The 13733-nt window shown below is 45.9% G+C and overlaps 1 protein-coding gene across 1 annotated transcript; it reads right to left on the bottom strand.

The window, feature by feature from the left end:
- Nucleotides 1-44: 44 nt before the first annotated feature.
- On the bottom strand, nt 45-3240 carry LOC128310767 (ATP-binding cassette sub-family F member 2). Its single transcript, XM_053047483.1, has 3 exons — nt 3120-3240; nt 2543-2698; nt 45-2465 (listed from the first exon to the last, which is right to left on the bottom strand). The coding sequence occupies exons 2-3, from the start codon at nt 2673-2675 to the stop codon at nt 754-756; spliced, it is 1845 nt and encodes a 614-aa protein (XP_052903443.1). The 5' UTR covers nt 2676-2698; nt 3120-3240; the 3' UTR covers nt 45-753.
- Between the last annotated feature and the right edge of the window lie 10493 nt (nt 3241-13733).

The following is a 13733-nucleotide window of genomic DNA, read 5'->3' as shown; positions in this document are numbered from 1 at the left end:
GGAGTACCAGCGAAGAGATTGATTGAAGGAAGGAGAGAGAAAAACATATTTGGATACAATTTATTGCAGTTTCTATACGTTTATGCATACTTATAACGTTGGTGTGTGTGTGTGTTTGTGTATAAGATAGTTTAAAAATATAAACCACAGTAGAGCAATACATAGTTCAATAAATTACCAATTATATACGTAACTCCGTCCTGGTCTTGTGGCGTTTAACACACACGCGCCTGCCTTGCCTGTCTATCGTGTTAGCCCTTTTCTGCTGCGCTTTGTTGAGTTTTGTTTTATTGTAGCGGGATACAACAATTGTTTGTTATCTAGATCGGGCTTAAAACCGCGCTTTAAACTAAAGCCCTTGGGTGGTGTTTTTAGGATTTTGGTTGTGGTTTGCTGCAACTTTTTGCTGTTTACTAGAATTTTATCGTGATATCTTTTTCGTTAAAGCAGTGCTTCAAGAATTTGGCTATTTCTATTACGGTTGGCTGCATTTCGTCGCCCACTGGCGTGTTGTTATAGATTGTAGATTGATTAGTGTTGAAATAGGGGATGAAAAATAGCCGTTTCGAAATAAAATTTGTGAGAAAGCTTCTCTAACACGGGATAAATCTTTTGATTTCCGGTTCCGGTCCCCAGCAGATGAAGTGAATTTAGGAGTTGTATGAACTGTGCGAGTGAGTTCATCGATAAAGAGATGACAGGGATGATGAGAGTGAAGGAAATTGGTGCCCTTCCTTTGGGTGGACACACGCCTCATTTGGCCGATGCGTTGGCGATTCGGGCCTCCTTGGCGATATTCTTCTTCAGATGCTCCTTGTAGTCGAGAATGTTTCCGTTCCACTTGGTAACCGTGCCCTTCTCGCACACCCAGATCTCTTCCGCCACCTGGTTAATCAGTCGGAAATCGTGACTAACGAGCACCAGGCCACCCTCGAAATCGTTAATCGCTTCCGCTAAGGCATCGATCGTTTCCATATCCAAATGATTCGTAGGTTCGTCCAGCAGCAGCAGGTGGGGTTTCTTCCAAGCGAGATAAGCGAACACTACACGGCACCGTTGTCCATCGGACAATTGCCGTATCGGACACACCTGCTGGCGCCCCGTTAACCCGTACCGACCGATAATCTTGCGCATTTCTTCGCGCTCCACTACCTCCGGGAAGCTTTTCAGCATGTAATCCAGTGGGCTAGCGTCCATGTCGAGCAGTTCGTGCAGATGCTGATGGTACCGGGCAATGCGCAAATGGGAGTTCTTACGAATCATACCGGCCGTCGGCACAAGATCACCGTATAGAAGCTTCAGCAGCGTACTCTTACCCGCTCCGTTCGGACCGACCAGGGCCAGCCGCGTGTCCAGATCGATACCGAACTCTAGATTTTTGTAGATGTACGGTGTCGCGTCGTTATACCGGAAGTTAACGTTTTGCACCATAATCACCGGCGGTGGAATGGTACCACAAGACGGGAAGCAAAAGTTGAGCTGCTTCTCGTCCACCGCCTTCTCGGTCAATCCTTGCGCCACCATCTTTGCGAGCGTCTTTTCCTTCGATTGTGCCTGACGGGCGAGCTTGGCCGAACCGTGCCCGAACCGTGCAATGTAGTTCTTCATGTGTGCGATCTGGTCCTGCTCCCAGTTGTACTGCTTCATCTGGTTCTCGAGCAGCTCGAGCCGGGTCTTGACAAACTGCTCGTAGTTACCGGTGTAGTACTTCAGCCGTTTCTGCGTCATGTGGATGATGTTCGTGCACACGCCGTTCAGGAAGTCCTGCGAGTGGGAAATGATCACCAGGATGCGCTTGTACGTCTTCAACTCCTCCTCCAGCCACACGCACGCGTCCAGATCGAGATGGTTGGTCGGTTCATCGAGCAACAGTAGGTGCGGCTTCACGTACAGTGCCCTCGCCAGTGCGATACGCATTCGCCAACCGCCGGAAAAGTCCTTGGCCGCCTTCTGCTGCATCTCCTTGGTGAAGCCCAAACCGTGCAGAATACGGGACGCTTTCGCTTCCGCCTGATCGGCGGACATTTCATCCAGCCGGTCGTAAATGTCCATCAGCTGCTCCTGCGCCTCGTCATCCTCCTGATCGACCAGCGCATCGGCCATCTTCTCCAGCTTGATACGCTCCTCGTCCACCTCCATGACGCACTGGATGGCGCTTTTCGAGCTAGCCGGAATTTCGCGCGTCAGGTGGAATATATCGATGTGGTCCGGGATGGCCACCTCGCGATTGCCTAGCACGGACAGCAGGGACGACTTGCCGCAACCGTTCGCACCGAGCAGACCGTACCGCCGGCCACAGTTCAGCTCGAGCATCGTATCCTGCAACAGCTCACAGCCGAAGAAGGTGATCGAGAAGTTGGAGAACTTGATGTCACGCGATCGTGGATGCACGGCCAACGAACCAGTACAGGCACGGGCTTCCGAATTGATCCGTGCTTCCTCGTCCAGCTTCGCACACAGTGCCTCTGCGAAAGGCAAACATTCGTTCGCATGTAGTCCAAGTGCGTGATCCCAAACCCGAGTTCCATGTTTGCCCACTTACCTTCCTCAGTCATATCGGCGGAAGCAGCATCACCATTGGTGCCACCGTTTGCAATCTTCTTGTCATCCTTCTTCGTGCTCGTGACCGGGATGCTTTTCTTGTTGCGGCCCTTTTGCTTCTTGTCCGGTGCCATTGTGTTGTACGGGTGGGTTAAAACTGGACGGAAGAATAAGGAGACGTCAGAGATCAACATGCATACACACATACACACTCGCCACACATTGACGGATATGGGCAGAAATTCCGACGTGCAAAACTGGGTTAAACGGTTTCGAGGGCGATGAGGTGTAACGGGGCGAGAATTTGTTCGACTGTGTGTCGTGGCGCACCGAGTTCAAGCCAGTCGAACATATGTCAAAGTATTTTAGTCCATAAATTTCACAAAATTTACAATCAAAACGCGATACGGACGAACCGTAATTTGCTTCCGCAATCGCTGCACCGAGGTGCGCACATAAATTGATCGATGAAACAAAATTGCAATGTAAATCAATTGCAACTGCACCACACAAATGGGGCGGCAAGAACGAGTGTGCGATTGATTACCGCTTGATGCCACTTGATAAAGGAATTCTACCTGTAAATTAGCTTTTTAACACTCGTTTATATTTTTCGGCCTGCACAACACTTGACAATTGCGAAAGAAGGATTTTTTCTGCGCGCGGCGGCATCAAAAAAACACATGTTTTTTGACAGCTGCATTCGGGAGGACGCATCGTGGCAACCCTCTGGCAGCGAACGTTTGACAATTTGTGAAAGTAATTTTCCTGAAAAATGTATAAAACACTCTGATAAAAGTTCATTAGTATAACTTTGTTGTTTGGTCTGCAATCAGAGCGTTACTAAAAGCCACGGAGGTGTTAATGTGACTAGTGACAGTTGGTTGTGATTTTGTGGCGAATCGAAAATAGATTTATTGGGTTTATCGCATTGAAAATGTGATTTACAAAGAAATATGTATAAAAAAAACTTCATAAAACACAATTTAAGATGCCTTGAAACTATTATTAGAGAGATCTTTATTGAAAAAACAATAAAAGTTTGCTTTTTGTTGCTCGTGCATTTCTGAGGTATTTTACTAGATGGCGCTTTCGAATATTAATAATTAGGCAGTGCTCTAGCTCTGCTGTGATATATTTGACGAGCGTTTTGTTAGTTGATTGTTTTAATATGTTACTTCTTATTCCTGATGTGTAGTTTTCAATCTTATGCGTTATGAGTAGACACTAAAAATTTGACGCTATATTATCCATGCAAGATAGTTTTTCAGTTATGAGTACCGTAACAATTAAGACCTGTTCGATGTAGCACATTTGCCAGAGCACTGCCTCATGGCCTTGTTCACTGCTTCACATCATGAATAAACCGAAGGATAATCGAAAGAGCAAGAAATAGTGAGAGAATTTGCTCTCTGATGTTGTCCGTCTGTAAAAAGGGGGAAATTTCCTTTTGGGAGGAAATTTGTTTTTCCAACATTTTTGCGCGCCTCCATCCAAATGTCACCGCAACCATCTGCAGCTTCTTTTCGCTGTCGAAATCCAATTCATGATAATTGAGTGCAAATTCCTACAAACGTAAAATCAGCAATATTTTTTTGGAGAAAAAACGATGGAATTCTAACCCGTAAGGACTTTTTATACTAAACGAATCATACGTTTTGTGTGCAGTGAGGAAATGCCGCCAGTTACATTTTGAACCCTGCATTCGCCAACTGTGATCCCCAAGTGGGGGTTTGCTTGCGCTGCGAGAGAGAGCATAGTGCTCAAACGAATGTTGACTCCCGAGGCGTGCGGGCGTGCGTTGTCTGGCGTCCGGCAATGTTGTGAGTGTAAAATGTTGTTTGTGAAACCATAGCCCTACCGCAACCGAGTTGTGTGTTTTTAAGTGTGTTAAACCCTTCGTGTGGTTTGGAAAAGGTGCATCTTGAACATAGAGGCGTCCCGCCAGCGTGTTTGGATACAGCTTCATTCATGCCAGCCAGAGTACACACCGTGCGAATAACACTGCGTTGGCATTAGGACGAAAAGGAGAGTCTCCCCTTTTTTGCAGTAAAAAAAAACGAAGTGTGCGTATTGTCAAATAGCAGAACGGTGAAAAACAGTGCATCAAGTCCCCGCCTCGTAGAACCAAGTGGGAAGAACCTGTGCGGTTGCCGATTGCAGATTTCCCCGTTTGGCAACGCCGACACCGAAATGGATGGCTAACAGATCCGTCCCGTTTCATTGTGCATTGTCTGACGGTTTGCTGCGGTGCAGAAATTGGCGATGCCTTCTTTGAACTTCCTCTCGGCGGTGTACTTCCTGCGTGCAACGAAAGTCAGGACATACAACTCCCCCTGTTAAATGACATCACCAGCAAAGGAGGCTATGGAGGTAAGGTCCACGCCAGTGCCTGCTTGGATGATGTACCGCGCTATCCAGACTGTTTCGTAAGCATCGCGCCCACGGACACAGACTGCAAGGGCCTGGGGGAGGAGTGAGTGCATGCGGATTCACCACCACCCGCTCAGATAACAAGTCGCCCTAGCTGTCAAAATCGTACCCATTTGTTGGTGGTGCCGGAATTCGCCGGTTCTGACGCACAATGATAAGCGGGCTGAGAGTTAGGGTGCCGAGTGTACTGGTACTTCCCCAACATTTATCCGGTGTTCCGCTGTACGGTGGCGGTATCTATATCGCCCGTTCCTGATTGTACGATGATCTTGTCCGGTGGTGTTTCATAGTGTTCGTGGTACAGCGTGTACGCAGCGCATCCTTTCTTTCCGTAGTGTAGTGTAGAAGTGCGAGCGCCTCTAGGGCCCTCTAGGATAGAGAATTCAATCGATAAGATTGTGTTAAGTGCACAAGTGCTCACCGATACTGCCGGCGGGGAAGTGGAAGTGTATTGTGATACTGGCGCTTAGAAAGTGGGCCGGTTTCGAGTTTCGATTTCGTCCGGGTGATCTGGATTACAGCTTCCTCGTGGTTGGGAGAATCGTGTGGTAAGTGAGTTCAATATCATTTCAGAGCCTGCCAGAGTTTAGTCCTGTATTACCCCGGTACTTTATGCGCCCAGTTTGTTTTGCCTTTGTGTGGGATTTGTGAGTGTGTATGATTTTTTTCCTTCCTCTGGCCGTGGGTAGTTTCTGCTCCCAAGTGCACTGGGTGCATTCACGACCACGCCGGAACCATATGGCTGGACGGCCGTATACTACAGCGGCGAAAAAAGGCCCCACCGTTTGCTGTGGCGCGTGTGGGCCGATTAATGGGAATGGGTGTTTGTGGCCGAAGAGAATGAATAATTGCCGGGGCTGGTGAGTAGGTGTGAAAGCGCTTGGAGAAAGGAATCGAACAAGATGTGTACGCACAGTGGGCACATGCTGGTGGCTGTGGTAGTGGCTGGCCTCAAAACGCCAATCGACCGACACACGCCGGAATTGATCGGGTTCGGGTCGAACGAAGATGAAAACAGCAACGATCAGGTTCGAGATGTAACTGCATCCAACTGCAACTGATGACCGCCAGCCACAACCCACACGGGATCTCGCCGGGTTCGGGCCCATCGGGAGGTCTAAAGGATCGTGCGCAAAGGCACCACGGGGAGCATCCGTTTAACGTGACGATGAGTTGCCCATCAGACATCTCCAATTCTTCGTTTGTGCGTTAGGACGCAGCCGTTAGAGCGGAGACTCTTACGCAGGTCTTCCTATCACCTAGAGCGAGTCATTCGCTCCGTTGAAAATGATGGCACTTTAATGAAATTATCAACTTCATGTTAGTGAAGCTGGCGTTTGACGAAGATCTTCCTGGGCGATCGGTGAGATAGGTTGATTGGAAACATTTTTATTGGTTGCTTCCCGGCCGCATCGATTCGTCCCTTGATTGTCACTTTCCAAGGGCTCTACCATCTCCGTGCTTTGGGTAATGAATTTTTCATGAGATCAATAAATATTTTTATCACCTTTTGCTGCCGCTTTCAACGAACCGTATGAATGGTGCCCATCGGCCGAACCGGTCAAAGCGCATTTTCATTATCAGCAAAAGGGTCCGCGAGATTGGCATCTCAATTAAGATGAAATCTGCTGCTTCGAGATTGTCGAAGAAGATCGGTAAAGATTGCAAGCGCCTAAACAATTCTTGCTAATAACAGTGGTCAAAAGTCTAGACGGAGAACTTTAATCACATTCTGAGCTAGAGCTCTACAGGCTCTGGAAGGTCCTTCTTCTTACAGGGTTTTACAATAGATAGAAGACGGCGAGCCGAATACACTGGAAACGTATTTTTGGAGACATTTGAAATTTTGCAATTAATAAATTGAATTCCCCATAGAAAATTACACAAACTGTCCAAATTTTGAGATTCCGTATCTCGAATTAGGGAAATGACTGTACAACATTATTCGAAATTTTAAACCAATGATACGCAGAGTAGGAATGGAAAAAAATTGTTTAATAATAACAAATACTTGTACTTAGTTTCCAACTGATTTAATCTTCAAACTCAATTAGTCATCATTGAATTTTCGTTGAAGCATATGTAAACCGTTCATATTGTGCATATTGTGCACGCAATTCCGAATCCGGTTTTTATGGTTCAGTAAAGTGTTTTGTGTTTCACTATCAATCGTTCGATTTATGGCATTTGCTTAACGTGATTCACTATGTTGCGCACGCCATATCCTATCTTTTCATGGAATTTTGCCATCATATCCGTACAGATCCACTGTAGAATCATGTGCATGCTGAATGCAATCATTACTTTGTCTACATGCATTTGCACCAATTCTTATTTCAATTTCTTCTTCGTAACAATGTTAATTACTGATCAACAACATCATTAAACTTACTGCCGCCAGTGCCACTGGAGGAGCGGTATTTAATTCATCATTTTATTGCACCATTTGGCAGCTGTTTGGTGTATGGTGAAAACATTCTACCACCGCGGTACCGCGGGGCGATAAAACCGGGCTTGTCAAACGGTGGTTAGCCCGTTGTTTGTTTTACTTCTTAATAACAAACCGTTCTCGACGCTTATCACTCATCGTCTGCGGGCACGTTGAAGCCGATGATAGTTAACACAGTTGTAGAGCTCGTTTTGTTGGTGCTTCCACATGGGACTCCATGCACCGGGTGACGTTGGGGTGATAGGGAAGTAGCTTGCTTTTTCCTCGAAGAAAAGCCAACCGGACCGCGGGGAACGGAATGAAGAACATATCACACATTCCGTGAGGTTTTGCACGTCGCCTTCCCGGGGTGAGGTTTACAAAACGTTCTGGGTGGGCTTCCAGTGATCACGGGGCTTGGGGTAAAAGTTATACCGTTTGTTGATTTTCGTTTGTACACATCATCCTTCTCGTGTTTCCTCATTTCCCACGAAGTTCGGGATGGTTCAAGGTTAGCCGATAGCGGTGTACCAGCAGTTGTTCACCTTTTGCACCGATAATGGAATACCGATGGCTTCCGCCCGAAAACATATTAACATATCAGCCTGATCGTCTAATGGTCTATCGGTTTTCAGCCTTGATGTAGTCGTTATCGGACTTTAATCGGACGATACATGCGGACCAGATTCGGTCCCACCATCCTCCATCACACCCGTCCAATGGGCGCCCTCAAGACCCTTCCGAATGGATCAGGGAAAACACGTTTTCGCTCCACTCCGGTTTCCTTTGCCGGCGGCTTAACTTCGCACCCGTAAGTAGCTTAAATCCGGCGCGGATTTGGGGACAGTTAGAGATCATCAAAAGCTGCGCCCGATCTCGCGTAGCAGGAAAGATAGCGTGTCACGCTGAATTCCGGTTTTTCTTTCTGTTTTGGAAACTCATCGTACGGACGGCGATTGATCAACCGCTCCCGGGCAGGTTGATTGGCGAAATGGCGTGTGTGTTGTGTGGAGCTGGGTAAGCTTACTAGGTCGAATCCGCTGCCATACAACGACGACACCGTTTGGTCTGGAACACCTGGTTGTATTAGCATTCCAAAGTGTACACACCGTTACCGGGTCCTATTGCCTCGAAATGCACCGATTTGGCAGGCCGTAAGCACGCTCACGCTAAATTTCCTACCCCGGTGAGCGATCTTGTCAACGAGATGTGCAATATTTGTACAGTTTTTAGGCCACGCCGGTGAAATTGATTACCATATGATGTGAGCGTTTGTTTCCCCTCATTTACATTTGCGCCACCGAGGTCGGCAGTGTTGGCGCGGCATGGCGCATTGGCTTAGGACTTGCACGGTTTGCATTAAACCATTTTCTCCTCGCACCGGTTTGTGCTCAACCATCGGTCGTGGATGATCGGGGCTTCATGCTGCCAAACGACCAGCATAATGCCTTACGTGTAAGCGAACCGTATCCTCACCGCGCTCACGACATCTATGCGCAAGGGAGGGCGTCCGTTCGGGTAGGTGTCGCTGCACGAGTGTACCTGCCTGCAACCTCATCCCCCTTTTACTAGCCCTTTCCGGCGAATCGATCGTAACGAACCTCATTTTCCTAAGGACCGTTTGTCTACTTCAAGATCTACGGTTCGTGAAGGTAGACCCAGCTACCTAGTACACACCGTGGGTCTATACGTGTGGCTTAACACTCTACCGCTTGGAAGGCTCCACCATCGTTTGAAGGCTTGGCAATGGCGAGCCATCGAAGAGTACAGTGCTGCACACACTATTAGGCAATCCTATTCCCTACGCGGTTTGTGATATAATTTCCCTACCTCGGTCGTACTGCGTGTAGTAAAGGCTGATAATTGTTTATTTATTTATTTATAATTGTTTATTGCTTTATTTATAATATGAATCATTCACAACAATTTGCTGGTCAAACACACACAAAAGTAGATCAACATAATGTTCTTCCAATCGTGGCACACATAAAAGCGTGAACCATTTTTTCGTGGAAGATTGATTTTCGATAAGCACGCGCATACTGACGAATCGTTTCATATCGGCCACATCGGACAAGGCTGTTAGTATGAACAAGAACATTTAGTGCAAAATTGTTTGCCTAATTTACGCCGCTGATAAGAGGTACAACGTACGATAAGGAAAGAAGGCAAAAGGTGTACAGAAATTGAGCAAAAAGCTAGAAAAGAACGAATCTTTCTTTTAGCCATGGAAAGCGACACGAATTTTTGGCTGATGTTTTAAATTCTTTTATGATCTTGAAGTGAAATATGGATGGCAATTTTATGGTCTTTATACTTGTTAATATACGCGAACATTGCGGAATTTGGAAAAGAGGGTTTCATTGTTGGCATGCCTGTGTTGTGGCATGAAGAAAGAGTTGTCAATATCGTGCCCATAATAAGAATTCTTCAGTAATTCCAAAGATCTTTTTTTTTTATTTATTTTTCCATTACACTTCCATGATCGACATATTTTGTCGAAATTCCATGACTTTGGGCATTTCCTCCCAGTTATGAGCCTTGTCCCGGGCTTGCTCTATTGAAGATCTATTGAAAAAAAAAATTATGACCTGACTTTATCAAAAATGTTTATTTAAGGATTTTTTTTCTAGTTGATCCTAGAAGTTGCGTCTCGTTATGCTTAATAATGTGGCATTAAGGTTAAGGTAAATGGCCTGAATGCTGGCCAGGGTTAACCAGAATCAATGCAATTTTTAAAGAGTATGAGAACAATCCTTAAATTAACTCTTTAATTAATTTAAAAAAAATCCTTACGTTGAAGAACCTTCCATCAGTAAATTGGAAAGTTTGTAGATAAAATAAGCATTTGCACTAGAAAAAGAATACAATGAACCATTCGATTAATTATACTGCTTTTGACTGCACACAGCGCAATTCATTTCGTATGCAGCGTGAAGAAATGTGCAAACCAAACTGTCGCCGCACCATAATTTATTGTAGATCAAATTGTTGCTCCCCGGCCCAATAACGTTCGGTTGCGCACTGGCTGCTGTACGGCGCATGCATGCTAATTGTGTGACGCATACTGTAATGCTGTTCTCGAACGGTGCCAATGTGTCGCATACGGCGAGAAGCTAACACAAAAGGGAAGGGATCGAGCTGATCAACCGTTTATGTATATAGTTTTTTTTATACTTCTCTCCATTCGGCTGCCGCGCTGTGCCATCGATCGATTGGCGATAGCGAGCAGTGTAAAAGGGTTTTTGCATGCGATCTTTTCATCTCATTTGCTCCACCGTAACCCCAACCCAGTAGGGGAGGGAGGGATGTGTTGCACGCTTGATTATTGTTATTGCTCATACGTTAGTATCCCACCCTATTGCCAGCGCCGTTCATTTAGTTCCCGTCCCGACGATCTGAAACGCGCAATCGAACTTGGCGCGGGGATGGTGTTTGGTGGGTTGCTCGCCAAAAAAAAAACACCAAACCAAAACCAAACCATCCGAGTAGTACCACCAGAGGAGAACCGAAGAAAGAGAGTGGGACACACCGTGTCGTTAGCATTCGGTCACGGAAAGCGCACGAATTGTGCTTGAGAAACTCGCGAGGGGCATGCACGCGTGTTCGGCAAGCGCCCCACGCTCGACGTTGAGATTATTTTATTACTTGTCGCGGTCACAACCATCCCCCACAAGACGGCCAGAGGCTCTCCAGTAGTGTGTGTGTGTGGTATTACTGGAGTTTCTTCCTAAAAGCTGCGCGAACACGCGCCTTTTGCGCTTTTTGCGTATGTAGATGGGGCTGTATGTCGTACGGCGTTAATGTGTGTAGGCAGTGTTGGAAGGAAGTTGGTGGAAGCGGTAGCGTGGAAGTGGTGGAGAATACAAAAAAAGAAACATTAAAATAGGCTTCAGCCAGAAAACCCCGGACCATAGACCAAAGGAAAGCCTCCAACATCCAACAAGACGCACGGGCTGGTTGTGGGGCGTAGTGAAGCGAACGGGAACAGCCGGATGGTGGATGAGATGGCAGAGAAAGATGGTTCAATGGTCGATTCGTCTCTAAGTGTACCCCTCCCTCACGAATGCCCCCGAAATGAACCGGTCCCGCGTATAAAACACGACCAGGCGGAAGACTTTTGTTTGACCGCGGGTATGAATCCGCGACCTGAAAGTGGTATGAAGTATGAGCATATGAATGTTTGGCGTTCAATTTACTGGCACTAGCGGGCAGCAATGATGATGCCAATCGATACGGTGGAACAACAAAGCGGACCATAACAGGGCCTGGGAATATGTCGGCGCAGGCGAAAAGATCGGCCGGACAGTTGGGACTTTGGGCTAGAGTTGAAGAGTTATGATTATATCATTTGGAACTCATCATTCAAACACAACCAGTGCCAGATCAACATTGTTCCGCTGGGTTGGGTTGTTGTTCGATGCAAAGCTAGCCTTTAAAGTTTTAAACAACTTCGCTTGTACGAACATTTTGTGCACCTTCATTCGGGGTTTGTCTTTCGCCCGTAAGGGTGGAGGGCGCCTAATATTGATGATGGGTAAAAGGTATGGGCATTTTCGAATTTGTATTTTCACAAGATAAAACACACAATCGATACAACAAATACCGGCCCCAATCGATATGGTCGCTAAAACCAGACAGTTTACAATTTATGATGACAGGACAATAAAAGGTAAAAGAAACGACATAAGGATGGCATGAAAATAAAGAAAACCAAGATGCAAACCAAAATGGGCAGCGAAACAAATAAACCAGCAAACAAATCGGCAGTGTTAGCAAAACAGAGCTAATGGTGAAGAAAAGCGATGTAAAACCAGACCAGCAGAATAGAAGATAACAATTGGGAAACAGAAATCGAGAAACAGAAACGAAAGGGAAGAAAACATCGAAGGTGAGATGGAGAACAAAACATGACCGATAAAGAGGGAAAAGAAAAGGAAACAAATAAATATGTAAGAAATGCTTTGATGATGTTGAAGCATGCGAAATCAAGATGATAACAATAAACTGGGTAACAGTAACAGAACAAGAAAGGAAAACAAATAAAAAACTAGAGCGAATGAGTGAATGGATGGGGAAAACAAAACACTGCCGAACTGAAAAGAGAGAAGAATAAAGATAACGAATGAGAGTCACAAAAATTAGAAACCATGTCATGCAGATTAGCCCCGGCTACGGTCGCGGGAATAAATTGAAAGTGTGTGTGCTTCGGGGATTAATTTTATCGGCCATATATATATATACTTTTTCCTACCCTTCCCATATTCTGTCTCGCGTGCATTCGCGTGTTGGTGAGCGTTGTTCAAGCAGCCGAACACCAACCAGGACGGATGGTGTTGTTTCGTTTGTTTTGGATTTAGATCATTTACAAACGTTGGCCCTTTCGTCGTGCGAACCCGCCGAGACGGAAATGCACTTTATGGTAAAGGGCCGCCGCCAGTGCAGTGTTTCTTTTTGCGCCTCTCAAGACCTTACCCCCCTTTACCTTCTATCTTCCGCGCTGAGTGATGTTATGTTATGCTGGGTGGGAAGATGCTCGCGAGAAGATGCGAAGATCATCAGTGTGTCAAATGGAGTGGAGTTTCTCGGATTTTCACGATCTTCTGCCACAGACAGGGTGTGTGTGTGTCTGTGTGTATATGCGTTAAGCGGCGGTTCCATCCAACGCCATCGGAGTGGAAATCGAATGTTTTTCTTTGTGTTTATTTGGTCCATTTTGGTGGCTCGATCGTGTGCCGGGCAGCAGACAAAATTTGCTTGTTCAAGCGTAAATAACCCGCAGGCAGTAGGGCAAAATAAAGGGCCACGAGAATATAATGGTTGGATGGGTGACTGCTTTCGGGACACATTGGGACAACGAGTGGACATTAGAATGAACATCCATTCCTGAATTAGAACACAATTTTTAAGGTTGTTCGTTAGAAGAACTTGGAATAGGTAAAATATTCGAGTATTGTTCATATTGAAATAAAGTGTGAGTAGATCTTTTTTTTTTTTATTCGTTAGAACGGCCTGGCCGTATCGACTTATTTTACCACGTAACAGGTTAGTCAGTCCTTGCTACGGGGGATTGGTCCAGATGGGATTTTGGTCCGGTCCGTTCGTGTGAAGTCCGGCTCCGCTACCATCATGCCACCGGGCCGCCCCAAGTAGCTCTTTTAAATATAATCTAGAGTAGATCTTTTAAATATAAATAAATTTTGAATAATGATGCTACAGAAAACTTTATGAATTATTGAATTTCATGAATTATGCAAAGTTATTGGTTATTGATGCTAATTCTTGCTCCCTCAAAAAACATCATTAAATTTTTATATTCTGACATCTTATT

This window comes from Anopheles moucheti, chromosome 2 (genome assembly GCF_943734755.1).
Source record: "Anopheles moucheti chromosome 2, idAnoMoucSN_F20_07, whole genome shotgun sequence".
NCBI classification, from domain to species: Eukaryota; Metazoa; Arthropoda; class Insecta; order Diptera; family Culicidae; genus Anopheles; species Anopheles moucheti.
This window is presented reverse-complemented; position numbering and strand designations above follow the sequence as displayed.